The sequence below is a fragment of the Coenobita brevimanus genome, chromosome 26 (assembly GCF_032717465.1).
Source record: "Coenobita brevimanus isolate Jiangsu-jjx chromosome 26, ASM3271746v2, whole genome shotgun sequence".
Taxonomy (NCBI): Eukaryota; Metazoa; Arthropoda; class Malacostraca; order Decapoda; family Coenobitidae; genus Coenobita; species Coenobita brevimanus.
In genome coordinates this window covers 8,505,015-8,532,594 of record NC_136979.1, presented here as the reverse complement: position 1 = coordinate 8,532,594, position 27,580 = coordinate 8,505,015, and the positions used below count along the sequence as shown (strand labels likewise).

Here is a 27,580-nt window from a genome sequence, read left to right as displayed (position 1 = left end):
TAATGAGCCATGATCCTGTCTGCCTGTCTGTTCACACTGTAACTGCCTCATGACTATCCATCAACTTTTTCTTAATTGCTTGTCTATACTCGGACACCATCTCTCAGTTTTCCCCTTCCTTTCCTCATTGCCTTGGCACCCACAGCTTACTTATTTCCTAGGTGACAACTGCTCTTCACATCAGACATTTAATATAATTACAACCCCCCCCTCCCACTCCCTTCTGCCTTAGTGCCATATAGCCATATTATGGATTGGTGCTAGTTGTTCATTACTTTTTCCTTCTTTTACTGTCAGGTTGATAAAATATATGAAGTTGCAAGAGACTGAATAAAACTATAAAAACTGAATTGCTGCAGGTGTTTTGTAACCTTCTAGTAGGGTACTGACAGGAAGGTTATCTGTAATTCATTTACTCTGTACAAATATTTACAGGAACAATGAAACTGCTAGTGCACAATACACAGTAGCATCATACTCCATGACAGGTGTACTAGTAAATTTCATGCTTGGCCTTATTATAAAATTATAACTGCAATTAGGTAGTCCGCATATCACATAATTATTCTTTTACAATATATTCACAGTTCTCTTAAAATTATACAAAAATAGAAACTACAGTTACTTACAGTACTGAAGTAATGTTAAGGCTTTAAAAAAATGAACAATCACTTCAACATAATACCAAAGTTGTGCTTCTGCTTACTAGCCATGTTTCAAAAATAAGTATTACTGTATTTTGTCCCTTTTTAGTTTCCAGATATATCAAACAGTTACCAGTACTGGTTCCCATACCTATAAAACTTTTCAAATAACCAGCAGGAAAAGGAATACATGTAACCACAAAAGCAATACCCCATTCCAGTATGTCTGGTAATACAGGTGTTATTAGGTATACTGTCACTTCTTTTCTCCAATGTCCAACACCTACTGGTACTCTCAAGGGTACAAGTAAATGAACTCACTGGAGTCACCACTGTTAGAGGAACTGTCTGTTCCATTATTTCATTTTGTTTATAAAGGCTCCAGCATGCAAGCATCCATTGGTCACCTGTTGGCAGCTCACCACACTACTGGATCTCTGGCAGCCTCCCCGTTAGTCCATCTAACTTCCAGTTCTTTACTGCCCTATCAGGGACATAGGTTAAGGTTAGGATACTCAGTCTAGACACTGAATGTGAATGATCAGTTGTTCACCCTAGTCATGTATTTTCTTTAAAACAACACTACTGTACTGTGTTGCAGAACAACTGACTCAAATAAATCATTTTCATTCCTGCATGCACAGAGCCACTCGCCATTTAATTCTTGCCTCCCTTACAACTATTATACAGTTATCTTGACTCTTTGATAGGTAGTGATTTCCTGTAGCCCAATAATAAAACATGCAAGTATGATAATACCAAAGAAAAGGTTAATGAGTTTTAACCCTTTCAGTTTGATATAACCACCAGACAATTTACTTTAGACCAGACCTCTACTAAGCCCCAAATTAAAAACTGTTCACTCTCATCTTAAATGTCAGGACCAATTTGCCTAGCCCCGGGCTCCTACGCTCCTCATGGGGCAACGTAGGATTGGATGATGGATGGATCTAAGTTGATGAGAATCTTCTGGTAGTAGCAGGAGTAAAATACAAAATACATAATTGGAATGAAGGGGTTAAATCCTTGGACAAATAGGGATTTCCCATAGCTTTATAAAATTAATTGGATTTAGTATGAATGGAAAATCTTAATGCTGCAAAACAAGTGAAAGTGTTAAACATAAAGTATTACCTTATACTTTCTTTTACTTCTCTGAGGTATTATTTACATGGCATGAGGTTTTTTTAATTTATTTTGGGGCATAATTAAAAGAAGGGAGGAAGACCAAAGTATAAAACCCCTCCTTTAGTGTCGTAGAAGTGACTTAGTTTCTTAAAAGTATTGTGCAGTGACTTAGTTTCTTAAAAGTATTTGATTGTGCCAATCAAAAGGGGGGTTCTAGTACTTTGCTTCAAATCATTTAGTCGCCTGTAACAAAGATATAATACTGTACATGAATTGTATTCCCCTAACTTTTGAATTGTTATAGATCTGTAGTTATACACTGACACCTTCACACAGTAGCACAGGGATCCACTGCCAAGTTATACACACACTATTCACCTTCTCTGTCCCCCAAGAGAGGGACTGTTGACTGCAGAAGAAGGGCAACTTCAGAATGCAGTCAATTGGGTTCTTGTAGAGAAGAGCTTGGGGCCACAACAAAAACAGTTTTATCTAAGTGGCAGGTAGGTAGTCTCACCATCTGATCACTGTCCACTCTCTCCTCCGCACCTCAATTTAATCTCAGATATCATCTAATGCCTTCAGACTTTTCTGTCAAAAAATACTTTATCCATAGACTTCATCTATGGTGTAGCAGATGTTTAGCATCTACCCAATCATGGATTAGAAGCTCGTATGTTATAGTTTCTATAACTGGATGTTTCTGTTTCAAGTGATTCACTATAACGAGTCAGCCTATATAGCCTTACACAGTACTTTTACATAAACCCTCTCACTCGGTGTAGTGCTGCTTTCAGGTCCCTGCCCTTTTCTCTCTTCCTTCTTTCTTTCCCTCCTCTTCTATCTTTCTTTCCTACTTTCTCTCCTCTTCCTTCTGTCTATGGGTGACTTACCCTGAGTGACAAGCCAAATGGTTTCCTGTACACCAGGAACCCATTTGCTATGGTGGGTGGTAACCATATAACCAAATTATGGCGCCTGGTGGTTTAGTGGGTAATTAAGGTGCTCCAATCGGATTAAGCCTGTGCAGGTTTATATCCAAGGGGTGGATGGGGGTTTATTGCTCATGTAATGCCACTCAAGGATAAGTGAGGCTGGTCACTTTCATCTTAAATGTCTGGACAACTTGCCTAGCCCCAGCCTCCTACACTCCTCATGGAGTAACACAGGATTAGATGATGCATGTCTGTACGAGTATGTATGCACAAGTACCTGCAAGCTCTTATTTTGTCATTATATTAATTCCAGTAATTCCTATGGATATAGCAATATACTATATTAATGCCAGTAACTTCTATGGGTATGGCAGTACACCAGTAGTTCATGATAATGAATCACTCTCAACTCCATAATCCAGCCCTAATGCAGCCATTGTTACAACCTCCATCATTTAGTTTTAATACATAGTTCATGATAATGGATCACTTTCTGTACTCCAGCCCTAATGGCAGCTCCAATCGGATTACAACCTTCATCATTTAAAGACTGCTGCAATCAGCTTTGTCTTTTACCACAATGAAATGTGCTTTACCTTTTTCAAACCCTGTATTTCCAGCTCGTCAACTCTTATTAACTGATTTAGGTGTACAGACAAACGTAAAGGATTTTTATATTTTCTACTGATTTTCACTCATTATTTTACTTTAATAATTTATTGCATCACACTTGCCCAGTATAGTATGTAAGGTCTTCTGAGGTCCCGTCTGAATTTAATTTTTCATCACCATCCCAACTTTAATTCCTATGAGACAGAGTAATGCAGAATTTAAAAAGTGACAGAGTTAAAGCACGTAAGTTTTCCTATTTTGGACTCTATTTGTTTCAGGACACTAATTCCACTTCTTCTGGCACATCTACACTTGCTTGGAATAACTGATCAACAAGCTGAAACAATGCACAAGGTTAGAAAAAGTGCATTAACAGAGTCTGAATCCTGGATGGAACCCTTAGTCTTATTTCCTCTTGTTTATCACATATTCTGGACAAGAGTAACCATGCCAAAAGACATGTGATGAGGCAGGATCCAGAAGCAAAAAGAGAAAGCACAAAAACAGAATTGCTTATGTTTTCTTTTTATCATATGTTCAATTTTGGTGTATAAAACTAAAACTAAAAACACCAAAAGCCCCCCTCCCCCCTTCCTTCTGGGGGCAAGGATGAGGGGGGCAATGTGTGAAAACCTATCCACCAGGCTGCAACAGGTGTTGACAAGTGAAAATTTTAGCAGCAAGTGAGCATGTGAATGGTTGGCTGTTTTCAGTTCCCTATTCATCTATACTGACACTACTGACATGCTCTTACTTTCAATGACAAAGTTACTCTCATTTGACAATCCTAGCCAAAAATGATGTATAACGTGTAAAAAGAGTTATGCATATAAAGGAATAGGAATTACAGTCCATCCTCATCTAACATGGTTTTCTCTAACACGGTACAATTTTCCAGAAGCAATATTGTTTCTAACACAGCCATTGATGAAGCTAACACGGTTTCTTTAACCGGGCGGGTGGTGATGAGGCAAATCTTAGGAGCGCTGTCTTGCCAACGGGCGTCATCTGCCTCCCAGTCAATCATGCTTCAGCTTTCTCGCTTTTGAATTACCCAGCCAATCAGGACACTCCCTGCTCCTGCCTGCCTCCCCACTCTGCCTGCTTCTCTTATCCTCCCATAAAGTAAATAAAATGTGGCTTTTAACTGTAATAATTTTTTGAACCATAATTTTTTGAACCATATTAATACTGTACTTTCTAGGAAGTTAAAACTGAGGGGGTATAAAAAAATTTTTGCACCACAAGGGGGGAAAAAGTGGACTCTGGGCAGAGGTGCAGAAGGAAATAGGGGGTTTCAAGAGTCCCTGTAACACAAAATTAGGGTGCGGAAGCAATTAACTGTGTTAGATGAGGACAGACTGTACCATATATAATTGTGCTATAAACATCAGACCAATGCATCAAAGTGATGATGGTGTCAGTGTTTGTAAATATGGAGGAATATATGATGTATAACATGTGTAAGGAGTTATGCATACAAAGGAATAGGGACTACCATAAATAATTATGCTATAAACATCAGATCAATACATTAAAGTGATGATGGTGCCAGTATTTGTAAATATGGAGGAATATACGATGTATAACGTATGTAAGGAGTTATGCATAAAAAGGAATAGGGATTACCATAAATAATTATGCTATAAACATCAGATCAATGCATCAAAGTGATGATGGTGCCAGTATTTGTAAATATGGAGAAATACTGAATACATCTGACCAACATTTATAACAAGGTACACAAAAGAAATTTTGCTGAAACCTGTAGATTCTAGTGCGTGTAAAAAAACAGAAATATTTTCATGGCTAGATTTAAACAGAAACATTACAGGAATAACACAGGATTAGCCACATTACTTGAAATGAAATACAGTAAAACGATTAACTGAGCAACTGTTTGCAGCAGCCTGAGAATGCACATAAATACAACAACCTTTTTCTAACCTCAAAATTTAAACTGCCAATTTTACATAAGTATGATAATGATTAATCCCTTAATCAGTCAAATCACTGCCATCCATACTGTTCTATACGGTATCCATTAATAACATGTATGTCAATGATGGAAACATCTCAAGAGAAAAATTCTTGATAAATTTCATCAACATACCAAAATGCACTGACTAAGGATACAACAATTTTTAACTCAATTGCATAACACATACATGCACATACTGTATATGTACTGTACATTTCATTCATTTTATATGGAAGATAAAGAGGAAATACTTATGATAACATCAGATTATAAATTAATGTCTGGCTTTGAAGGGTTCAGACTGGTGGAAAAAAAAAAAAAAAAAAAAAAAAAAGTGAATTTCATAGGTAACTGAACTGGGTGACAGTTAACAGAGAACTTTAGGAATACTGGAGTGAACACTTATCCAAAGAAGATTCATAACATCATACTGAGGAGCTGAGAATGTGCCTAAAACCATCATATCACTTGCCTTGAGTGGCTGAGTTGTCCCGAATATTTCTTGGCCTAAACTGTCTGTTATATCCACTGTATTACTTTATAAAAAAAAAGAAGAAGCTAGATTATGGTGCTACAGACTGCAACTGGCCAACTTGCACTGAAATATATAAGGGATGGTTACTCAAATCTATATACCACCCTCCCTACCCTTTAACCCAGTTTGAAAGTCATTTTTATAGCACTGACAACCCAGATGCATGGGTTGGGGAATTCTAAGGCTGAAGTGCATCTCAAGTCCGAAGGAGTCAAAGCTTTTTCTGCCATTGCTGCTAGATATTTAAGACAGTCTCTTCCAACTTAAAATAATATTGACTATGATAGCTAGCCCAACCCAGCCTAGGGCACTCCAAGGCCCCCACAGGAGTAGTAAAGGACTGGTTGTTTTCTTACAATTTTTACTCCTATCACTGTAATGCATACCTCCAACTTTCCAAAATCTAAAGGTGGTACCAAAGATGGAAGATATAGTATCTCTTTCCTCCTACATATTACACCCAATGAGCTAGAAAGATGCTTTGCAATACTGTAGTCATTTCTGTAATGTGGTATGCAAATGATCTAGAAATACATGACAATATATTTCTTAGTAAATGAGCTTTATTATTTTCCGAGAAAATCCCTTAAAATCCTTAGAATTAATAACATCCAACAAATATTTTCATCAATAACCAAGTCACTGAAACTAATACTGAATTCCGAGTAGCAAAATTTCACATAAACATTCTAAACCTATTTTCCATTATTATATACGTGAATATAAATTCTAACAAAGTACGTACCTTAAGAGAGACGCTATGTCAGATAAACAAGACTGCAACAATCTAATAACTACTTTAATTACAGAATAAACACTAATATATACAATACTAATATTGATAAATATATATGAGCTGTCCTGTTTTCCAGACTTTAATCATTACCATCAAGCTCCAAATAATCCTGACACTTGCCAACACCTTCTTACTGCTTCTGCTTCATCTTGTCCTTGGAAGACTGCTTGATGCGGTAGTCACTCAGAGCTGCTTTTATAGCATCTTCAGCAAGCACTGGACAGGAGATATACCAATTCAATGAGAATTGAGATTACAACAAAATCTGACAAAAATCATATGACATGGTACACATTGAAGGATCACAGATGCTACATATATCTGGTGTGGGAGAACAGCATGTGAAAAGACTAGATGAATGTTTATGAGAGTGACAATATCAGTGACTGGATAAAACCAGGGTATTAACAAAATATCTCATGTTTGTTCAGTATATAGTGTGCACCTCAGGACTTCATGTACTAACATCAGGGATTTTGATTATAAAAAGTTCCATATGAACATTGGTCCACTTCTGAAAATTAGGAGGTACAGTTACTGGTAACTTTTTTTTTTTTTTTTTTTTAACCCGCCCCGTCCCGGAGACGTGAATTCACGTCCTCACATGATGTGCACTCATATCCCGGAGACGTAAATTAATGTGGCAACATTGCAAGGTCCCTAATTTGCACAATTTTCAATTTTCGCGAGTGATTTTTGGCACGTATACACAGGACACCTTCCTCTACAAGATACCAGGCAGGGACAATGCCTTACCCAGCATGACCTTTTCTCAGCAATTCACCTCTTATCAGTGACTGGCCAGTAAAGCCATGTCAAGCCACGGTATGAAATTCAGGGCCAGAGTGATTCCCCAATCGATGACAATGTGGTGGACAAGCAGAGGAAGAAACAGTCAGAAATGATGATCAGGTAATGTGGCAAAAAAAGGTCAGGAATGGTGATGAGTAAGTGAGTGAAACAATGCTTATAATGCCTATATTACCATTTGAAAACCAATATGCTCTCGTACTACATATAAATTCGTACCAAATAAATAAATAAATACCGTTTATGAGTGGTGTAGAATAGTTATCCTCCCATAGAACTCGTTTTCTTTGCAGCCAGCCTGATAGAAAACCCTGTAAGGTAAGGAGGTACTCCTACCTGGATCGAGTATTTTAAACCTCAGGCGGGCGATTTCTCTATGAATTTTCGATGTTTCTCACCAAAAGCGGATGTTTGAGCCAAAAAAAAAAAAAAAAAAAAGGTCCGAAAATGTCTGGACTGGGGCGTACCACTGCCCAGAAAACGTCAGGATGAGGCAGGTTAATGCAAGGAAGAAGGAACCAAAGGCCAGAAGCCCATAACATTGTTCCCTCCATGAAAAAACAAGATAACAGAGAGCCAAATTAAAGATCTATTCATTTCAAGATAATGACACTGCATTTGAAAGACTGAAGGTCATAGACAGTAGGAAATACAGACAGATGAAGACAGTTCCTGAGTTGACCTGTTGCATACATGAAGGGCTAGAAGTAATGGTTAACTCTTGCATTAGAGAGCTAGACAGAAGAGGGATGAGAGTTTGTTGCTTGACGGGTGCTATGTGACTGCTGTAGTGGTGGTGGGACACAAATAGACACTTCAGAGAAGCAGTAACCAATGAAGTAGTGTTAGAAAAGAGATACAGATGCAAAAGTGCACCAAAGAGACAAAGAGACAAAGGTTGAGGGAAGCCTGTAAGAAGAGGGGTATTAATGAGACTAAAAACCTTTGACTCCACCTTGTTGAGAAGAGCCGTATGAAGGAAGCCTCCCCACACGAGAGTTGTACTATACACAGGGGTGAATAAAACCTGTATAAAAAGTCAGCAAATGTGCAGGGGTAATGAAGGCACAGAGTCAGCAAAGCACATCTAATCTCTCGGACGCAGATTTTACAAGAGAGGTGATATGATCTTTCCGAGATAAATCCCAGGAAAATGAAACCCAAAGCAGGTTGAAAGATGATGCAGGATTGAGTTGGATATTGTTAAAAATTAAAGGATACTCCTGCGGAAGATTTTGACAGGTTGGAAGACGATGGTTTCTTTCACAGTTCCCCCCTTTCATAAGCAGTAATTGTAGCTCTGCAAAGGCTGAACTGGATCCATGTTCAAACAGCTTTTTTATTCAAAATTAGCCCAAGACTCATCTCCTGAAGTCAGCACATACAAGCCCTGGGACAACTCATATATAATAGGTGGTCCATAATATTACGTTACTCAATTTATGACGCGCTGCAAGGATGGCCCAGTCATCATTACCCATGTGAACCCTGCTCTCTCTCTCGCTCTCTCTCTTTTTAATGTTTTCCATAACCCTTCCCATGTGTTAAAGAGTATTCTTAGTCACATCTATTTATCATATGACTGACAAGTAATGTGGTTGCCATACCTCTGCTGCAACACATGACAGGACATAATTTATGGACCATCTTGTGTGTGTAACCTACATTGTTTTTGTTTTTCAAGACTCCAACATGCTTGCATGCGACGGCCTTGGTCACCTAATGGTGGCTCTCCGTGCTACTCAATCTCTGGCAGCTTCCTTTTTTAATCCCTTAACCCTGAGATCACAATGACCTCAACCCAAGTCTTTTTCGGTCTACCTCTCACTACCCTACTCCCAACATTAACATTTCTCACTTTCTGCACCCAATTATCATCCCCAATCCTCTCTACATGCCCAGACCATCTCAACCTACCTCTCCGCATCACAACACCTATACACTCCAGTCCCATCCTACCCTTCAACTCATCCATCGTAAAACTAGTTCCCCCAGGCCTTGGACTCAAGGACACACTGCACATCCACCTAATCACTGCCATTTCTGTACGTCTGAGCCTGCGAATATCCTCTTCCTTTACTGCCCAGGTCTCACCACCATACGGCATTACACTCCTAACACATGCTGCATACAAAGATCCCTTAGCATAAAGGGAAAGCCCTCTCAGTGTCAGGAGAGGCAACAGCTCCCTGAGCATCTTCCAACCACTCCTCACTCTAGCCACAGAGCTAGCTCCTGCCTCACCTCCAGCACATAACATGTCTCCCAAATAACAAAACTTTTCCACACACTCAAGAGACTCGCCTGAAAGTTCAATCCTTTCACGCTGGGCAATATCCATATGTTCATGCCGAAACACTGCACAAATGAAATCAGCATTATCTCACAGTCTACCTCTAATACCACATCATCTCTTATGTACCCACTTACCACAAACACTGCACAAACTGGAATTACTTCCCACACCTTGCGACAAATCACACATGGCCAATATCCCTCTTCTTTGATAGTACCACCCCCAGCCCTAGATACCATCACTTTTCTTTTAACTCCATTTACTCTTAAGCCCTTGTGCCCCATACTATCCCTCCACTTCGTAAATCTTTCCTCCACCTCCCTTTCATTCTCTGCAACCAACACCAAATCATTAGCATACAACATCTCCCATGAGAGTCCATTTCTGAAGTCATGTGAGAGGGCTTCAAGTACCTTGATAACAACAAGGGGCTCAAGACTGACCCCTGATGCACACCAACGTTCACGGAAAACTCATCACTCAAATCTCCATTCACCCGTACCTGGGTGTCAGAACCCACATACATGGCCATAACGACCCTAACAGCCACTCCTCGATCCCAAGCTTTCTCATTGCCCACTTCATCACCTCTCTAAGGATTCTGTCAAAAGTCTTCTCCAAATCAACAAAAACAAAGTACAGTTCCCTTTTCTTTCCTATATATTTTTCCTGAAGCTGTCGAACAATGAATATGGCATCAGTGGTCACTTTGCCTAGCATAAACTCAGTGCGCATCTCATCAATATTCACTCTTTGTCTAATCATACCTTCTAGAACTCTCTCCATTACCTTCATTATCTGGTCTAAAAGCTTTAGGCTATGCCTCTATACTTTCCTCTTGCCAGGGCATCACCCTTCCCCCTGTACACATTTACAATTACACTCTTCAGCCAATCATCTGGGATAACCCACTCATATATAATCGTATTTACCAGTTCAGTGACTAAGCTCACTCCTGTATCTCCTAAGGTTTTTAACATTTTCAACAGTTAACGCAGACACACTTGCTGCCTTCCCCACCGGCATCCTGCCTATTGCCCCGCTCACAGTAACAGCGTCAATCAAAGGCCAAGGTCCAAACACTGGATCTGCTGGCTCCAAACCTTCCCTGTCCCAGCCAGACTCCTCATTCAACAACCAGCTGTAATGCCTTTAATATCCCCACTGTTCACCACAACCCTTCCTTCATCATTCTTCACACACTGCTCACCTATGATATCCCTATTCTCCCTCTTCATCTGATTTGCCACCTTATAAATCATATTTTTCCCTTCCACATGATTTAAGTTATCAAGTAAAAGTCTTTGTGACTCAGACTTCGCCCTGTATATATACAGGTAAACCCCGATTTACGATACCCCTACATGCGATACCCTGGAATAGTGATGGAAATAGAAATACCACCCTATTCCACCTACTGTAGGCTTACCCATGGTTTTGTGATGTTTTTTATTTTTTTATTTTTTTACCAATTTTGATGATATTTTAGACTTAAATTTTGTGTTTAGGCTGATTTATAAAATGTTTTCAGACTTAGATTAATGTGTTTTAGTCATAGATGAAGCAAACACTGTCATCTGGGGTATGGATTCTCACCCATAAAAAGAGGTACAAAACAGTGTGGACAACTAGGCAGCTCAGCAAAGAGTATTTTGTGTCTGACCATTGAACTGTCATCTAACCTCTCATGGAATTAATAATAATAATTTTAAATAAATATTAATAATTATGAAAACCTTAGAGAGTATATATTTCATGCACTGATGAAAACTGTGACATCGATAAATCATGTGTTTACATTTGGGCTGTTCAAGGAAAAACATTTTAAAAATACAAAGGAATTTCTAAATAAATGATGGAAAATAAGAGAGAAGAAAATAATGGAGCTCAGCAACCAGAACAGTAGCTAAAACGACATAAAAAAGGGGCCATTGAAAGGGGTATCCTGATCACATCATCAACCGATATGTTTACATTCAGGTTGTTCAAGGTAAAACACTTTAAAAATACCTCAATATGGCAGAATGACCAGAAAACAGTGCCAAAATTAGGAGGGGTACTATACATACAGTAGTGTATAGGTCGTGTTTTTTGGTTTTCTTTTTTTCTTTTTCATGGTTTTCTTGGTGTTTAGCATTACTTTGGATACTCCTATGTGTGTTTTGAGGTCTGAATATGGCAGATCGACCTGAAAAGTGCCAAAATTAGGAGGGGCACTGTACATGCAGTTGTGTAAAGGCAAGGTGTTTTTTAATTTATTTATTTATTTATTTTTTTTTTTTTTTGCATAGTTTTCTTGGTGTTGAAAATTATTTTGGATAATCCTTTGTGTGTTTTGATGTCAAAATATGGCAGAATTACCAGAAAACACTGCCAAAATAAGGAGGGGTACTGTATGTACAGTAGTGTTTAGGTAGGGTGCTTTTTGCTTTTCAGTGGTTTTTCTGCAAGTTTTTTTTTGTTTAACATTACTTCTGGATAATCTGTTGTGTGTTTTGATGTCTAAATATGCCTGAATGACCAGAAAACACTGCCAAATTAAGCATAAGCATAGGTACTGTACAAATAGGTTAGGTATAGGTTGGAGGTTGGGTATAGGTAGGGTCTGAGTATGGTAGGGGAATAGTGTTCAATATCTGGATGTCGCCATTACCCGGACATGCCTTTGGCTCTATTATGTCCTGATAAATGAGGGATTACTGTGTGTGTGTGTGTGTGTGTGTGTGTGTGTGTGTGTGTGTGTGTGTGTGTGTGTGTGTGTGTGTGTGTGTGTGTGTGTATATATATATATATATATACAGTATATATCTATATCTATCTATCTATCTATATATATATTGTATATACAGTTCCACTTTTTTCTCACCATCAACTCACTCAATGTAGTGCTGCTTTGAGTGTCTGCCCTTTCCTCTTTTCCTTCCTTCCTGTTCTGTCTTCCTTTCCTCTTCCTTCTGTCTACCAGTGACTTTACTCTCCTTCTTTTGTCTTTTTTGCTTTCACTCTTTCCTCTTCCTTCTGCCTATGGATGACTCTACACTGAGTGACAAGTCATATGGTTTCCCATACACCAGGAAACCATTTACTACAATGGGTGGTAACCATATAACCAAATTATGACACCTGGTGGTTTAGTGGGTAATTAAGGCGCTCCAGTCGGACTGAGCCTATGTAGGTTTATATCCAAGGGATGGTTGGGTTTATTGCTCATGTAATGCCACTCAGGGATGAGTGAGACTGGTCACTCTCATCTTGAATGTCAGGATCAACTTGCCTAGCTCAGGGCTCCTATGCTCCTTATGAGGCAACATAGGACTGGATGATGGATTGATGGATGGACAATCCCTACTACATCCTTTGCACCTCTTTCCAAAATACAGCCATATCACAGCCATTTCCTATATTCAGAGCAGTGTATGATTCCCCCCCCCCCTCAAAAAATGCATATCTTAAAAGCTGATATCATACAAAAAATTTTATTCAAAGAGCACACAGACAACAGAATTACTAACTTGAGCAATGGAGTTTGACAGGTGGCAGCTTCAATTCTTTGGCGATGTCCACATTCTTAATCTTCAGTGCTTCATCCATCTGTGAGAAATAACGCAAACATACATCAATAGGTAACTTAACATATATTACAGACAGAATTATTATCCTGACAGTGAATTCTTTAGAAATGGCACTTATGAATCCACAGATCAACCACTATTATTAATCATGTGAGAATTAATAAGAAATTAAGACAGCTAAGAAACTTCCTAACTACAGCTATTGTTGTAAAATAATCTTCTATTTAATCTTTGCAGTTTGCAGAAAATCAACATTATCCATATAGCTGCTGTGTCATCTATTCTATCTATTTATTGCCAGACACCCTGATCCCATAAGGGGTAGCCACAGACAAACTGCCTTCATGTCGTCCCGTCCAACGCCATTTCACCGCCCTTCCCCCAGCTTACATCCCTCTCTCTCTTATACCTCTCCACTCCATCCCTCCTTATCCTCAGCCTCCCCTTCCCTCTCACCCACACCACCTCACTCACATACATGATCCTCATTATCTCCATCCTGTCCACATGGCCAAATCACCTCAATGTATTTCTCCTCAAATTTTCTATCACATCCACATCCACATCCACATCACAATGCTCCTTCACTTTCTCATTTGTCAGTCTGGCTTTCCATGTAATTCTCCGTGCTCCTCTCAAATGACTCATTTCGCCTGCTCTCACTCTTGACTTTCGTTCTTCCAACAAGGTCCAAGCTTCACTTATGTTAGAGTTGATATCACAATACTATCCTGCAGCGACTTTTTTACGTACATGCTTACTTCCCTATTTCTTATCACTGCATTCAAAGAGCCAACAACCTTGCTTCCCTATTGTACCCTTTCAAGCATTTCATCCTCCAAATTTCCATCCTTACTTATCACATTACCTACGTATTTAAATGCACTTACATTTTCCATTTCCTCATCATCCAACTTCACTGTGCATTCAGTGACTTAATTTCTCTCGAAAACCATAACTTTACTCTTCCATACATTCACCTTTAGATTCCATTTCTTACATACTCTTCCAAACTCATTCACCGAGCCTTGCTGTTCCCCCTCGTCTTCACATAACAATACAGAAAATCTGCAAACAAGAAAACAGGAAGTTTCCAAATGCTGCCCTCACTCATTAGGGCCACTGTAACATCCAGTCCTACCTAGTATCTCTTTTATAGCCCCATCCATACACTGACTGAACAACCATGGAGACATGACACATCCCTGTTTCAATTAAACATTCAGACAGAAAAATTCACTCAGTTCACTATCCACACATAGCACAGCCTTAGCACCTTCATGCATAATCTTCACAGCATTCCACAGCTTCCTATTTACCCCATCTATTTTTAATGCTTTCCACATTCCTTGTCTATCTACTCTGTTATATGCTTTCTCCAAATCCATGAAGGCCACATACAACTTCTTTCCCTTCTCCAGAAACTTTTCCACTAATGTTCAACGAATGACTGTCTGATCTACAGAACCTCTTCCCTTCCTAAAACCTCCCTGTTCTTCTCCAACTCTTTCCTCTGTTATTTCCCTAACTCTGTCATTAAGTATCCTACCATATACTTTTCCTAGTACACCAAGAAGACAAATGCCCCAGTGATTACCACACACTTCTTTTCCCCCTTTTCCTTTTTACAGGGGAATAATTAAACCTGGCTTCCAATCCTCTAGGACTCTACCTTCCTACCAAGCATATCTGCACATCTTCCATATCCATTCTACTACTATCTCTCGCCCATGCTTCAGCAATTCACCACACACTCCATCAATTCCTGAGGCTTTCCCCATTGTGACTTTCTTTGCTGCTTCCAGTATTTCCATCCTACTCATCCCTTCCTCCCTTCTCACCTCCCTCCTTCTCCCAGACATTCCCAAGCCACTTATACTCACATTACTTTCATTCTCTTAACAATTCCTTAAAGTGTGCGCTTCATGTGCTCACTTTTTCTCCCTTCTCCACTACCAATCTACCATTTTTATCTTTCACTTCCCTACTGACTTCTTCTTCACCCTGCCTAACTCTACCCCGTTCCAGAACATTTTCTTACATTCCCTCCATTTTACACTCAAATTCCTTCCAAATTCTTCATCCACTTGCTTCTTTCTCTTGCTAATCTTTTCACCTCTCTCTTCCTCTCTACATATAACTCCCTCTTCAGTCTCTTAATGTCCTCCATGCCTCTGCTTCCTATCCAGTCATTATATGCTTTCTTCTTTTGCGCCACAGCTTGTCTCACCTCTTCATTCTACCATGCCGTTCCTTGCACCCCCTTTTGCCTTCTCTTCATCCCACACACCACCTCACATGCTGCACAGATTTCTTCTGTGAATATCTTGCACACACCTTCCATCTCCTCCATCTGCTCCGTATCATATTTACACAATCGCTCCTCCACTTCCCTTTTATATTCTGCCTTTTTTCCATCCTCTTGCAACTTTTCTTTCCTCCATGTATAAACTACTTCCTCCTGTCCCCCTCTCCTTTTCTTCATCCATCACATTTGTTCCTTGGCTTTCATCACCAGTTACAACCACTCCCCCAACCTATGTATGCTCTTGCAACCATTACATGCTTTCTCATTCTCTCATCCACACACACACATAATCAATCATTGCCTTCCGTTCATTCAGTTCACCACCCACCCTTCTCATCACTCCCCATGTATACCTGTGGATCATTTTGTGCCAAATGAAAGTATTGGCTATCACCAACCCCTTCCCCACATAAATGTCCACTAGAGCACTGTCATTCTCATCCACTTCTGCAGGCACTCCCCACTCACCAACTACTCCATCCACCCTAACATTCCCTAATTTTCTATTCATATATCCAATCAAAAACACTCTCACATTCCTCTCAAACTTTTCCATGCACACTTCCATATTTGCCCCGCACTCTACTTTCATTCTGTTCACACTCTTCCATTGGCACATATACACACACGATTGCCCATGTCTGTATTCCTACTTTCCCTGTGTCATAAAAAGTGCTAAAATGAAGTTATTATAGTTTGTCCACTTTTTTTTTTTTCCCAGCTTAATTATTAATTAGCATACGGCATTGGCAGAACTCTTATCCTTGACTGCTTATCTCTTTCCCAGTGCCTTGAGCTACCCACCGTTTTGCCCTTGACCCATTCAGTAGCAAGAGAGGAGGAAGCAATGGCTGATCCACATCCAAACGTCTTGAATTTTGCATCGATGATCTTGCCATTTTCATCCACTTTGACCTGCAGCTTCATGACGTCACCACATGCTGGGGCACCGACCAGGCCTGTGCCCACAGTTGAATCATTCTTATCCAGTGAGCCAACATTGCGAGGGTTCTCATAATGGTCAATCACCTGAAAAAACATAACTGATATTAGATATCATAATTAGCATTAACTTGACTTTTTTTCCCACCTTAGGGTACAGTTCATTTTACATATTTCCACAACCTAAATACACAGAGACCTCGCTTAACGAACCCATTTATTTCGAACTTTGGTTATAACAGGCCCTGTGATACTACCTGACAACTTTTGTTATACAACGAACCAAGGTCCGGTGTAGAGAGCACATCTGATGATGTGACTTATCAGACAAATTTGTTAAATACAGAACTTATCTCTCTAACTACTGCCAGATGCCTGAATTCCATAAGGGATGGTCACAAACAAAATGCCTCCATATCCCCTTGTCCCCTGCCATTTTGCTGCCCTCCCCTCAACTTACACCCCCCATCTTTCATATACCTCTCTACTCCATCCCTCCACCTCATCCCCAGTCTCCCCCTCCTTGGTACTCCCAAGGGGAATGGGAATGCTAGTGATAGGAAGAGCTGGAGCTCCTGTTTCACTAGCTACCTAACCATTCCCCTTTACTGACCTTTTCAGTGTAACACTAAAGCAGGCCATACACGCACAGGCGAGCCCATTCAGTGGCCTGAAGAGGCCAGCCTGTTCAGGCAAACCTGGGCGTGTGTGGGTAGGGAACAGACGCCTGCGCAGGCGGCCTCAAAGGTCGTCCTGGGATCTCTCGCGGACAGATTTTCGTGGTCAGGCTCTGGTCAGGTTCAGGCAAACTGAGTGTGTGTGGGGTACCGCAGGCCGTCAGGCATCAGTCTTGTGTCAGTCTTGTGGGAGTGAAGACCGCACCACAGTTCTTTCACTAGAGTCAGACGGGACAATTTACTCCTTCTCATCAACCAGCCTTTTGCCCATTTGGTCTGCTTTTCCCTTCTCTTTCTATTATTTGCAATATAGGCAGTGGCAACAACCCCAACAGTATACAGCTCAAGATCATCTATGGGCAGCAGAACGTCCATGGCCACCCCTATGCCACAGCGTTTCGCTTGCAACTGAGCTCTAGACATGAGGCTGACTGAATCGTGTGTGGGCACAGCATTGTTCGTTGAGGCCAGCCTCTTCAGGCCACCGGACGGGCTCACCTGTGCGTGTATGGCCTGCTTAACATGAAGCACAGACCAGCAAACTCTGCCAAACACTTCCTTTAACTATCTCATACACTACACCACATGCACTTTACATATCACACAACATACCCCACTACGTCATGGGTTGACGCCAGCAAGGGCATGCAGACAGAAAATTTTAACCCTGCTACCTAGTGGCGGACCTTTTGAGGGGAGGCGTGACGGGGGCTCCACCAGCAGAGATCATAGGGCCAGGGTGTGATGGGGCTCAAACCTGTGCTAGAGGTACAAGGCGTTGTGGTTCCCAGGCTGCCACTTCCGCTCAACAGAGCTGGGCCTGAACCTGGAAGTAGTGCCCCAGGAGGCTGCCCTATCAATGGGTGTGTAACTGCAGGGCAGCTACAGTGCCAAGGCATGCTTGAAGGGTGTCCCTATAGCTGTCCTGGCAGGGTGCCCTGAGACCACTACCATCGTCACTGGTCAAGGCTGGTGGGCTAGGGGTCACAGATCCATTGCCTGGGCGTGGGACTGTGCAGTGGGTGGGGACTAAGGCATGTCTCTCCCCTTCTATTTTACCAATTATGACCAAGATAAAGAACATAACTCAAAGCAAGCCTGAGGACATTAAATCACCCAAGGGGATCAGAGCGGCTTTGTGGAATGTGGGAAGTTTGAGGGGTAGAATGGGGAAAGTGGTTGAGGTAATGAGTAGAAGGTGGGTGAATGTGGGATGTGTGCAAGAAATCCAGTATAGGGGTGATCAGCCAGAAAGACTGCCTGGAGGGATTGTTGCTATAAGTTTTGGCAGGGTGGGATACATGGCCCTTTATTCGTTTGTTTAGTTAAGTTCTTTTTACGGGGTGGGGCACTAACCCACCACCAATCCTTTTAGTCGCCTCGTACAACAAGCAGGGATACTGGGAGAGTGTTCTTGAAACTCCCTTACCCCCAGGGGTAGTATTGTGATCCCTACCCTGAGGTATGGAAGCGAGAGTTACTGATTCAGTATGTGGATGGGCAAGAGGCCCATCAAGACAGAAAGTAATTTGGTGGTGGGATGAGGGTGTAGGAGCTTCAGTTAATGAGAAACTAAGGATTTTCTGGGAATGGAAGAAAGAGGAATACTTGGCTAGCATTGGGCTAGAAAAGAGGTTTACAGTCAAAGTCTGAGTCACTGAAACTTTCACTTGATAACTTAAATTGTGTGGAAGGGAAGAATATGATATTTAAGGTGGAAAATCAGATGAAGAAGGAACATAAAGATATCACAGGTGAGCAGTGTGTGATGAATGATGAAGGAAGGGTTGTGGTGAACAGTATGGATATTAAAGATGCCTGAAGAAAGCATTACAGCCGGTTCTTCCAATATATTACCGCTATGCCAGGAATCAAACTCGCAACTCTCAGGTGAGAGCCAGGGATAATTAACCCCTAAAAGACGAGTGTCTGCATATGCTGTCCGAGGGTACTAGGGCCAACAATGAGTGTTCACATAAGCTGTCATGCCCCCCCACCCCTCCGAACCCACCCCACCCTCTCTTCCACCACACCCACATACCACCCCCCACCCACCCCTACCCCCAATCCCCACCATCCCCCCACCCCCACCCCCACCCCAAACTCCCACAGCTCCCCAACTCCCCCAACCCCCTACCACTCTTATTCCCCACCCTCCCCACCCCACCCCCATGCACACCACAACCCCCCATGCTCCCCACAACCCCCCATGCCCCCATAACCTCTCCATCCCCCATTACCCCTCACTCCCCCACCACCACCACCCCTTACTCCCCACCCCCTACTCCTACCACTCCAACCTACTACCCCTTACCCTCCCTTATCCCCCATACCCATACCCCTCAAACCCCCCACACCTCCCAAACCACCCCACCAATCCAACCCCCAAACTCCCCACCCTCTCCCCACTCCCACCTATCACCCTCCCAATACCACACTCACCCCCACCTCCCTCAACCACTCAGCCTCCCCTCTGCACCACTCCCTCCCCCAACCCCCCACCCCCTCCCCCAACTCCCCACCATATCACACCTGCCGATTATGTCTGTCCTGAGCGTGTATCAAAACATTCCGATGCCCATCTTTCAGGAGTTAAAAGCATCTACTTGCCAGAGTACCTGGTGGTTGTCTCAGCCTCCTCAGGCCCACAGTAGGGGCATAGGGACATTAGTTACAAGATTGTGACGATCTGAGATAACTTTGACTTGGTCATGGTGTAGTGGATTGCTGCCTGGCTCTCACCTGAGAATCCGGCGTTCGATTCCCGGTAGAGCGGTAATATAACGGATGATTTTTCCTGTGTAAAGTACAGGTTTCTCTCTTCATTACAGCCGGTTGTTGAATGAGGAGTCTGACTGGGACAGGGAAGGTTTGGAGCCAGCAGACTGTGTTTGGCCCATGGCCTATGACTGACACTGCTACTGTGAGTGGGGCAACAGGCAGGATGCAGGTGGGGAAGGCAGCATGTGTGTCTGGGTTGACTGCTGAAATGTTGAAAGTCTCAGGAGATATAGGAGTGAGGTTAGTCACGTACCTGATAAATATGATTATATATGTATTGTCCCAGATGACTGGCTGAAGAGAGTAACTGGAAATGTGTTAAAGGAGAAGGGTGATCCCCTGGAAAGAGGAAATTATAGAGACATAAAGCTTTTACACCAGTTAATGAAGGTAAAGGAGAGAGTTCTAGAAGGCATGATTAGGCAAAGAGTGAATATTGATGAGATGCACTTTAGGTTTATGCCAGGAAAAGGGACCACTGATGCCATATTCACTGTTCAACAGCTTCAGGAAAAATATATAAGATAAAAAGGGGAACTGTATTTTGCTTTTGTTGATTTGGAGAAGGCCTTTTAACAGAGTCCCTAGAGAGGTGGTCAAGTGGGCAATGAGAAAGCTTGGGATTGAGTGGCTGGTTAGGGTTGATATGGCCACATATGTGGGTGCTCACACCCAGGTAATGGTGAATGGAGATTTGAGTGATGAGTTTTCCATGAATGGTATTGTACATCAGGGTTCAGTCTTGAGCCCCTTGTTTATCATGGTACTTGAAGCCCTCTGACATGACTTTAGAAATGGACTCCCATGGGAGATGTTGTATGCTGATGATTTGATGTTGGCTGGAGAGAATGAAAGGGAGGCGGAGGAAAGATTTAGGAAGTGGAGAGATGGTATGGGGCACAAGGGCTTAAGAGTAAATGCAGATAAAACAAAAGTGATGGTGCCTAGGGTTGGGGGTGGTACTGTTGAAGAAGGAGAGTGGCCATGTGCAATCTGTCACAAGGAAGTGGGAAGCAATTCCATCTGGTGCAGTGTTTGTGATAAGTGGATGCATAAGAGATATAGTGGTAGTAGAGGTAGACTGAGAGATAATGCTGATTTCATGTGTGTGGTGTGTCAGGGGGAACATGTGGATATTGCCAGGCGTGAAAGGATTGAACTTGCTGGTGAGTCTCTTGAGTGTGAGGAAGAGTTTTCTTATTTGGGAGAAATGTTATGTGCTGGAGATGGGGCAGGAGCTAGCTCTGTGGCTAGAGTAAGGAGTGGTTGGAAGGAGTTCAGGGAGCTGTTGCCTCTTCTGACACTGACAGGGCTCTCCCTTCGTGCTAAGGGATCTTTGTATGCAGCACGTGTTAGGGGTGTAATGTTGTATGGTAGTGAGACCTGGGCAGTAAAGGAACAGGATATTCGCAGGCTCAAATGTACAGAAACGGCAATGACTAGGTGAATGTGCTGTGCATCCTTGAATGCAAGGCCTGGGGGGGCTAAGTTTGCGATGGAAAAGTTGAGAGGTAGGATGGGACTGGAGAGTACTGGTGTTGTGACGAGAGGTAGATTGAATTGTTTAGGCATGTGGAGAGGATGGGGGATGATAATCGGATGCAGAAAGTGAGAAGCATTAATGTTGGGGGAAGGGTAGTGAGAGGTAGACCAAAAAAGACCTGGGATGAGATCACTGAGTGTGACCTAAGTGTTAAGGGATTAAATAGGGAAGCTGTCAGAGATAAAGCCACATGGAGAGCCGCCATTTGGTGACCAAGGCCGACGCATACAAGCATGTTGAAGCCTCCAACAATGAAAAAGAAAATGATGTCTCCATCCTCTCCACACAGCCAAACCACCTCAATGTATACCTCCTAATGTTTTTTATCATATCCACAGCCATATCACAATACTCCTTCACTTCCTCTATTGTCAGTCTGTCTCTCCAAGTAACTCCAAATGCTCCTCTCAAATATCTCATTTCCACTGCACACTCTTGATTTCTGTCCTCCAACAAAGTACAAGCTTCATTTCCATACATTGGAGTGAGGATCACAATACTGTGCTGTCCTGCAGTGCCTTTTATACTTCCGTGCTCGCTTCTCTATTCCTTATCACTGCTTTCATTGAACCAGTAACCATTCTTCCCTGTTGTACCCTTTCAAGCACTTCATCCTCTAAACTTCTATCGTTACTCATCACACTACCCAAGTACTTAAATGCACTCGCATAGCCATTTCCTCACTACCCAGCCTCATTGTGCATTCAGTTACTTCATTTCTCTCATAGACCACAGCTTTACTCTTCCTTACCTTCAACTTTCGATTCCATTTCTTACGTATTCTCCCAGACTCATTCACCGAGCCTTGGAGTTCCCGTCTTCACTTAACAATACAGTATCATCTGCAAACAACAGAACAGGAAGTTTCCAAACATTGCCCGCCCTCATTAGGGTCACTCCAACACTGTCCTACCCAACATTCACTGTCCTACCTTGTACCTCTTTTACACAAATGACCTATCCTTGTTTCATTCCAACAATTACAAAGAAAAATTCACTCAGTTCACTATCCACATGCACTGCCACCTTAGCACCCTTATACATACTCTTCACGGCATTCAACAGCTTCCCATTCACTCCATATATTTTTAATACTTTCCACACTCTGTCATATGCTTTCTCCAAATCCATGAAGGCCACATACAACTTCTATTCCTTCTCTACAAACTTTTTCACGAAACACCTTCGGATGAATATCTGACCTACACAACCTCTTCCATTCCTGAAACTTCCTTGTTCATCACCAACTAACTCCTCTATTATTTCCCTACCTCTGTCAATAAGTATCCTACCATATACTTTCTTATTACATTAAGAAGACAAATGCCCCTGTGATTACCACACACTTCTTTTTCCCCTTTTCCTTTGTACAGTGGAATAATTATACCTACCTTCCAATCCTCCAGGTCTCTTCCTTCCTCCCAGGCCAATCTACACATCTTCCATACCCATTCAATTACTATCTCTCCCATGTGCTTGAGCATTTCACCACACACTCCATCACTTCCTAGAGTTTTCCCCATTCTGACTTTCTTCAATGCTTCCATTACAGTATATCACAATTAGGTAAATACACACACACACACACACACACACACACACACACACACACACACACACACACACAAGAAGGATGGGAGGGGGGAGAAGAAAGGGCATAGGGGGAGGAAGGGATGACTGGGAGAGTCTCGTTTCAAACCTAGGGAGAGGGGAAGTGTTGGACTGGAGGGATAGGGGGTCAGACTGGAGAGGCGGGACTCAGACTGGAGAGGTGAGAGGTCGGACTAGCAAGGCAATGGACATTCAAACTGTTAGGATTGTGGGAACGTTCCCCCGTTTCTTGCGCTCGGTCTAGCAAAACGCAGGTTACTGATGCACCGAATAACGGGGTATGGGTGTATTCAAGTGACACCAAGAACTTGACAGCAACACAGACCAGCTGATAGCAGAAGGAAACGTCACCCCTTTGAATGCATATACCTTTCTTGGTACTTGAGGAGTTGGCAAAGACTGCACAACCATGCCCTCTGCTATCTCATCTCTGTGTGCGTTGTCAGGGAAACAAAACTGAGTATGACCCACTCTGCTGATGTCCCTCTTTCTAATGTACCCGGTACTGTAATTAACTTTGATCATACCCTCTTCAGGCACTGACTGAATGACTGAAGTTCATACTGTTTAGACAATTTCTTGTTTGTATAATGAACCAGTACAACAATGAACACTAATAAGCAGACAGGGTAGTCTGCTACCAGAAGGCAGGTTTAATTGCACATGTCCAACTCCCCAACACCCCCTCTTTACCCCCATAAAACCACCAATTTTTTAGGCAGATGGATCAGAGATCTGGAGTTTCGCTCTCCCTCACATCTTGCCACATGTAATATTAGTATAACTTATTCTACTATTACATGTATTATTATGAGTATACATCCACCTTCAGCTCAGAGAGAAATAATTATACTGAGGCTTTAGCAGATTTTAATAGAGTGACCCTGCTGCACAGAATTTTATTCCAAACATTTATTCGTCTTCTAAACGATGTACTGTACTAAAATCTAATTAACAGAGACAAGTTATATGACTACTAGCCCTAAAAGTCCCACTCCTGCCTTGTCATGTGGGAAGCCACATATCCATCTATCCACTTGCTCACTCAACCCATCCACCACTCACCTTTCCCAGCCACCTGTGCGACCCACCAAGCACACCGATCTCAGTCATCCACCCTGCCCAACCACAAATGCCACCCAACACATCTACCCACCCTGAATCCACCACCCACCCAAACCACCAACCCAACCATCCATGAAGAGCACCCCGGCCACAGATCTTCTAGCCACCCTGGCGATCTACCATGTCACCACACACCCTGGCAACCCACATATTCCGACGACTCAACTTGCCCACCAGCCACCCCTCCACCCTCCCCACCCATGAATGCCACCCACCCGGCTCACCCAACAATGTCTTCAACCCACCCAGCCCTTCCACCGTATCCACCCATCTCTCCCTGAATTATCAGTGATTTCTTGTTTAAAGCTGCAGGTGAGAAACGTTACTTTTTTTTCTAGTAACATTCCTCACGCTATGCATGTATCGTGTGACACAGCACGTGGCTTACCAGTCTCTTACAAGATATTACAGTGCTACATTAGTAAGGTACTAGAATGCCTATTTATAATATAAAGTTATGTCAGTTTTCTCCAATTTGTAAGCTGTGTATAGGAATTTTATTTTTTTTAAGTCACACACGTTACTCCTGAAGTACTGTGCTTCCACTTCAAAGCTATGCCATAGTCTGACCGCAGAGTATGGTATAGGTAAACGACTGTTGTGACAAATACGACTCAAGTAGATGCTATTTTTATAAAAACCAATGACAGCATTCCAAACAAATACCTACTTGGGTCAATTATAAGAAAATCACCAATTTCAGCATGAATTTCTCTTCAGTGACATAGTACGACATTTTTTAAAGCCTCACTCTCAGTATAATCAATTTAGAAACTTTTTCTATCCAGATTCATAAAATTCAATGTTTAAGCTTTAAAATGATATAATTTCATATTTTCTATCTGTTCTGAGATTGACACTAAAGGTTGACATTTTCATGGAATTACCCTTTTTTTTTTTTACAATGTTGAATTACAACTAAGCACCCTTACCCAATCTACCTTATTCATTCTTATGATGCAACCAACTATAGTACAGAACTGAAAAAAGCTTATGCATTCAATGTTTGAGATGATTTGGTAGGGCTGGGGAAGAGATTGTTTCTCAACAATGAAAGAATCAGACAGACAAACATTTTGCAAACTGTTTTACTCTATAGTATAATACCATATTAAGTATGAGATCAAAAATACTTTTGTCCAAGAAAGTTTTACATTGTAAAATAAAGCAAAATTACTTACAACACATGTACTCACCTTCTCATGGTACTGTGCAGAACAAACTACCCGCTGAGCTCTGGCACACAGCAGTGGCATTGATCGCGACACTGACCTCAGCAAAGCCATCATCACCCTTCCCTGATGTTAAAGGAGCAAAAAAAAAAAAAAAAAAAAAAAAAAATGAGATGAAGGAGAGCAAAAACCATGCAACATGATTCCTAAAAATAAAAATAATATTGTACTGTATACAAAGTGCGCTTGTCAAGGGGATGAAGAGGAATAAACTGAGGTAGTACAGTACACTGATGTGGTCAGAATGCAAACAGAACATCTGAAAATGAGGTAATGGGGACCTTCCACTGCTGATGACAGCTGGCAACTCATACTTGCTTCCTAGATAAAAAAATATCATACTGGATATTATTCCAATGATGATCAACGTACTGTTCTCTGTTGTCAAGTCACTCACAGTCATTATCCAAGTCTCAGATGGCCAAAGAAGATATACATAATGCTGCTTCCCGTGCAGTAAACAAAATACAGAAAAATATTCATATGCATCATACTTCAGTTACCATACTGGTCCCTCATGATAATGTCTGAGATGTTATAAAACTAAACTATAATACAGTAATTGTAAATCTAGCTCTCTCTCCCCAGATGCCTTAATCCCATGATACAGCAAGGGGTGGCCACAAACAAATCGCCTCCATGTCACCCTTTCCCCTGCCATTTTGCTGCCCTCTCCCCAGAACACTCACCCTCTCTCTCATACACCTCTCCATTACATCCCTCCACCTCATCCTCGGCATCTCCCTCCCTCATCTCATTCAAATACACTCTCCTCACTAGTCTCTTGCTCTCCATCTATCTTACCCCTTTTGTAGTATTTTCCTTGTTTATTGATGTATCCTTCTCCTACTCAAAAACACACTTCTGTACACCTTTACAAAGTCAGTAAATCAATATAAAGGTAATGACAGGTATAAAATTTTGGGTTCTATTATCGTTTCAACCCCTAATGAAATTCATTATTTTTCTGTTCTCTACTGGATAGCTAGTCCTTCCAATGACAAGAATTTTGAGTACCAACACCTACCACCGCAACTCAATAACAATGGCAATACTTTTTTTTTTTTTTTTTTCTGAAATTGCAGCACAGCCTTCTACAAGGTTAGGTTAAGTTAGGTTAATGAAAAAAACACGGTTAATCAAATATATCATTCTTTTAAGAACCTATTTTATTAATTTCTGTATGATTTTCATTGCCGATTATATCACAAAATGCCTGTTTCGTGGGAATGGGGGAGGTGGGGCCAAAACTCGACAACAGGTAATTTGCAATAAAATCAAAAACCAAATTCGTACTGAAAATGCTAAAATCAGCAAGTTTCTGCAAAAAAAATAATGGGGGGTTAGGGGCTTAAACAATACTTTTACCAAATTATATGAGGTGGTCCTATGTCTCCTTAAGGATTACCCAGTACCAAAAATCCTGTCAAAATCAAAATGACAAAAAAACATTAAACTTGCAAAGCTTTGGTGCTCAAATTGCACTGTGGCTTCTGTTAAATATTAACCAAAGCCATTACTGCTCTGTGCTTCCTGATACTCAAGAGTAATCACACTGAGGGTTTGATTTGTCTAGTAACCGAGATAACTCAATGGTACTTCATAATCAAGGCTCACCGAATATCAGGCAACCACAACTTACCGGTGGTATTCAGGTTACACGAGTGATGAAATTCTCTCACGAAAACAAACCGACTATAGCCTTTTTTGAAGAGGATGTAAATTTCAAAGGTACGGTACAACACGAGTTAGGTAGCCTGCCCTCATCGATTTTATGTAAGTTTTAGTACTATTTGAGCTACGAAGAAAGAAGAGCAAAAAAAAAAAAAAAAAAGTTTTCACCAGACTGACGCCAATTTCTTTAATATGTCCTTGTCCATCCCTCAACTAAGATATATTTGACAAGTTATTTTTTGGCTATACTTTTACTACTTTTATCCTGTAGAACACTTTTAAGTCCGTATCCTGTTCCTTGTCTATTACAGAAACTCTTACCTGAGCTGCACAAATGACGATGCAAATACTTCAACTCGCTGTCCTATGACACCACGT

The 27,580-nt window shown here is 41.5% G+C and overlaps 1 protein-coding gene across 1 annotated transcript; it reads right to left on the bottom strand.

Moving 5' to 3' along the window:
* Positions 1-397: 397 nt before the first annotated feature.
* Positions 398-27,580, bottom strand: IscU (Iron-sulfur cluster assembly enzyme). Its single transcript, XM_080268160.1, has 6 exons — positions 27,524-27,580; positions 25,493-25,594; positions 16,422-16,646; positions 13,250-13,328; positions 6,766-6,847; positions 398-1,128 (listed from the first exon to the last, which is right to left on the bottom strand). The coding sequence occupies exons 2-6, from the start codon at positions 25,583-25,585 to the stop codon at positions 1,071-1,073; spliced, it is 537 nt and encodes a 178-aa protein (XP_080124286.1). The 5' UTR covers positions 25,586-25,594; positions 27,524-27,580; the 3' UTR covers positions 398-1,070.

Bases quoted from the DNA above. Each gene is read 5' to 3' on its own strand.
- IscU (XM_080268160.1), bottom strand. From the start codon at position 25,585: ATGATGGCTTTGCTGAGGTCAGTGTCGCGATCAATGCCACTGCTGTGT. The intron at 16,647-25,492 runs GTGAGTACATGT...ATGTTTTTTCAG, and splicing joins CTGCACAGTACCATGAGAAG to GTGATTGACCATTATGAGAA. The intron at 13,329-16,421 runs GTGGGTAGCTCA...TATTTCTCACAG, and splicing joins AATGGGTCAAGGGCAAAACG to ATGGATGAAGCACTGAAGAT.